General features: G+C 34.4%; 1 protein-coding gene across 1 annotated transcript in view; it reads left to right on the forward strand.

The window, feature by feature from the left end:
• Nucleotides 1–1,048, forward strand: part of LOC117102748 (CMP-N-acetylneuraminate-poly-alpha-2,8-sialyltransferase-like) — a 4,041-nt gene extending 2,993 nt beyond the window's left edge. Inside the window, exon 2 of the mRNA XM_033243156.1 lies at nt 481–1,048. Within this exon, the coding sequence (XP_033099047.1) occupies nt 481–751 (271 nt within the window). The 3' untranslated portion in view covers nt 752–1,048. The remainder of the gene's footprint in view (nt 1–480) is intronic.
• Nucleotides 1,049–4,369: the final 3,321 nt, after the last annotated feature.

A 4,369-nucleotide genomic window follows, 5' to 3' on the forward strand; every position in this document is an offset into this window, starting at 1 on the left:
GGTCGTGTGTGTATGTGTGTTCTCAGGTCATGTGATTTAGACCCTCCAAAAGTCCGCCCCTGCCCTTCTCCACTCTTTTCAAGCAGGAGCCACAGCAATAGTAGTAGCTGTGCTATTAGTAGTAGCTGTACAGTACTGTAGTAGTTGTAGCTGCAGTACTGTAGTAGTAGTAATTTGCAGTACTGTATTAGTAATTTTGGGAAGCTTTCGATTTTTGCGACACTAGTCTAGAACGGAATCACTCACATGCGTGACCGTCCTCCCTCGCGTCCTACGTTCTCTGCATACACAGATTTGGCCAAATTGCGTTCCAGAATCTGCTACCATCGTCGTGCAATCAAAAGCCTCTTATTAGTAGCTGCAGTATTGTATTAGTATTAGTATTAGCAGCGGCGGCGGCAGCAGCATCGGCAGCAGTAGTTAGTATACCTACCCCCTATGTTAATAACCATGATTTTTTTTGATTTTTTTTTTGTGCAGGCTCTGGAACATAACAAATCCGTCGTCAGGTCTTTTTCTCTATACTGTGGCAGCATCGTTATGCGATGATATCTCCTTGTATGGTTTCTATCCGTTTTACACATCATCGGACGGTACGCAATTAAAACATCATTATTATGAAAACAGATCAATGGACTACGCAAAATCACATCACATGCCAGAAGAATTCAAATTGTTCACAGTTTTACATAAATTTGGGTTTATTCGATTGGTTTTAGACAGATGTTCACAAGATAGTAGGAGATTGTAAGTCTCAGATAAAATATTTTGAATATAAAAAAAATAATAATGTTGTATACAATTCTATAATATTTATTTGTGATGAATGAAACTACTAAAATAATTATTGTAATTAATAAGTTTTTAAATAGTGGAAAAGTCCCAGGTAGCAAGCAAACATGGGCCCAATATGGGAAATGCATGGGCCAAAATGTGGGCCCCCTACATGGCCTATATGGGATCAAGCTGCCTGTGCACCCTAAATCTTTAAGGGTTCCATAAAGTTTGGCTCAAATGCAAATGTGGGCCCTTTAAAGGATATATTTGGGTCCCATAAGGTTTGAATTGTGGTTTCATTTGGGACCCGTATGGGTTTGTCCAAGTTAATTCATGGGGCCATTGTGGGCTCTATCTGGGTTTTTAGGGGTTGAATCGGGTTGAAATGTAAGGGGACCCTATAAATTGGGCCATATGGGAAAGAGCTGCCTGTGCACCCTAAATCCATATGGGTCCCATAAAGTTGGCCCAAATTAATTTATGGGCCCATTAAAAAGAATATATTTGGGCCCCTTATTTTTGCATTATGGTTTCATTTGGGACCAATATGGGTTTTACCAAATTATTTCATGGGGTCTTTATGGGCTATATCTGGGTTTTTTGAGGATTGAAATGTAAGGGGCCACTATAAATTGGCCCATACAGGAATGAGCTGCCTGTGCACCCAAAGTCCATAAGGGTCCCATAAAGTTCATAGGCCCGTTAAAGAATATATTTGGGCCCCTTGGGTTTTCATTATGGTTTTATTTGGGACCCATGTGGGTTTTGTCCAAAATAATTTACGGGCCCACGCTGGGCTATATCTGGTTTTTTCCAGGGCTGAATAGGAATTGAAATGTAAGGGGGGGGGGGCACTAAATTTCTTTGGGTACTGTATTGTATTTTTCACAACTATTCAACTGATCCAAGTTCCAAATGGTCTTTAGCTGGTCCCAGATTGAACTTGTCTTCAGCTGCTGGTCCCAATTCTATCTGGTCTTCAATTGGTCCCAGCTCCGTCTTGTAAAATAACAATGGTTTATATTGACTCCTGTAGACCTACAAAATACACTGAGTTTAAGTTATACAAACCATAATTCCTTTTAATTAAAAACATCAGCTGTACTTCATGGGGTAGGCACTTGCATACCCCTTCACATATCATTTGGCTTAAGCCTTAACTGTTACGCTTACAGTTCTGTTTATATCAGCATTTTTGTCGATAATTATAAGGCTATTATATTAAAGCATCACTAGAGTTTATAGTATAGTACCATATTCAAGAATCGTTTGCGTCAGGCGTGCATATAAACCAACAATCTTTGTGTATTGAAGCAGCATCTCTCCATAATCATGCATTTTCTTCTCCGGTGACAAGGTAAATGAAGAATCTTACTAGAATTTAATATAATATGAATTCTGCAATTCAACAAATCAAGTTCAAAATATTGAATCACAATGGCTTGTTGGCATTAACTGTTTTTGGAGTTCCACAATTGCTGAAAGATACAAAAAAAATTCTTTAAAACAGAACTGAGAGAAATATGCATTTCATAGTCCTTTGCATTTCGAAAATGTATTTCATAGTCCTTGGCATTTCGAAAATAAGTGATTGAAAACTCACACTATACAGGTCAAAATTTTTTTTTTAAATCAGGGGCAGGGGAAAAATCTGTCATTTAAATATGCAAAATGCTATTTTTGTTTAAATTGTCCTTTATTAAGTCCTGTTTATACTTCAACGATAACGATAAAAAAAAAAAAAAAACTAAAAAGCGATTGTTCATATAGAAAATAAAGGAAATAAGAGTTTTTACACCAGGACGATTCCATAACGGTTTATCGTGTACACGATAACAAACTATCTTAACAAATCAAATCAGATGACGTCATAATCCTGGAAAACGATAAAATCGTTGCTATACTAAGATTTTAATGTTTTTCCATGACTATGACGTCATCTGATTTGATTTGTCAAAATATTTTGCTATTGCATAACTCATAAATCGTTATCGAATCGTTCTAGTGTAAAAACTTCTCTTATTTCTTTTATTTTCTATATGAACCATTGCTTTTTAACTTTTTTATCGTTATCAGTGAAGTATAAACAGGCCTTAAGGTGATTTTGCTGTCTCTGTCTTTAGGCAAAGAATGAATTAGTAGTAAATGTACAGTACATAAAACATTCTTACTCAAATTTAAATTTGTTATTTCCATTCAAAGTTATTAAAATAAGAGTACGATGTACATAATGTACTCTAGCTAAGATAATATATTAGCAGGTTTTTTTTATTTTATCAAGTGAATTATCAGTTCCAATCCTGTTTCTTTTTTTTAGTTTTCAAAACAGCTTCAAATTAAATGTTGTGCAGACAGTACATTACAGTGTTGCAGTGATATCCATTATAGGATACACATTATACTTTATTAGTTCTAACCTCCATCATGGTACAGTGTGTATAATTGGAGTATGATTCATAATCAGAACCTACAGTACAGTAGGCCCCTGAATTTAAAATCTATACAAAATATTTTGTATAGATTTTAAATTCAGGGGCCTACTGTACTAATTCAGGGGCCTACTGTATTTAAAATCTATACAAAATATTTTGTATAGATTTTACATACAGTAGGCCCCTGAATTTAAAATCTATACAAAATATTTTATTCACTTTTGAAAGTCAGGCAATTTTCTGTTTCCGCAACTGCCACAATAAGGCTTCAAACAAACATCACTTTACTGAGAGAGAGAGAGAGAGAGAGAGCTACTGAGACTGAGTGACCAACATCTTCTAAAAACAGGCAAAAGTTATTAATATTAGTGATTAAGCACTAGGTCTACATACAGTAACTGTCACCAAAAATACTAAAGGTTTATCCCTCAACCCATTGTTTCATTATATAGCATGGACTATAATAAGTGAGAGCACGGCCTAATTTACCAATAGCCTAACTACGGGGCATGGCTACAGTATGGACAGTCCGAAAAAAAATTACTCCAATAATTACTCAATGATACAGAATTACCTAAATGATACCGCAATTATTTTATATTACTATTATATATCGTATCTTGTTATTATTATTATTATTTTTATTATTATTATTATTAATTAGTATTATTATATCTACTTTTATTTTAATACTATCATTATTACATTTAAAAAAATTGTATTACTTCTATTACTGTTAATCCGCATTATTAAGCCTACTAATTATTATTTTTTATTAGAATCATAATATACCTTTATAAAGTGATGTATATTTTCATGAATACAGTAGAACCCTCCTTTTGGATTCCCATATTCAAAGGTCAACCCTATTAAGTGGACACTTTTACGTGAAACGAGGGACAGTATATTTTTTAACACTACAGCCAACCCCTATTTAAGGGACGAGAATATTTTCTAAGTGTGCCAAATGGGCAAACAACCCTTATTAAGGGTGTTTTTTTTTCCATTGTATCACAACATCTACAACACCCTAACACATTGCACGTGTTACTTCGTAAACCAATTTTGACTCTTTACAATTAGGATTTCTTTTTCTTTGTGTTTTGTGTATTTCATATAGGATAATCAAAATCGAAACATAATACTCTATTCATGCTATA

This window comes from Anneissia japonica, unplaced genomic scaffold (assembly GCF_011630105.1).
Source record: "Anneissia japonica isolate Jap-2015-1 unplaced genomic scaffold, ASM1163010v1 scaffold172_len52774_cov94, whole genome shotgun sequence".
Taxonomy (NCBI): domain Eukaryota; kingdom Metazoa; phylum Echinodermata; class Crinoidea; order Comatulida; family Comatulidae; genus Anneissia; species Anneissia japonica.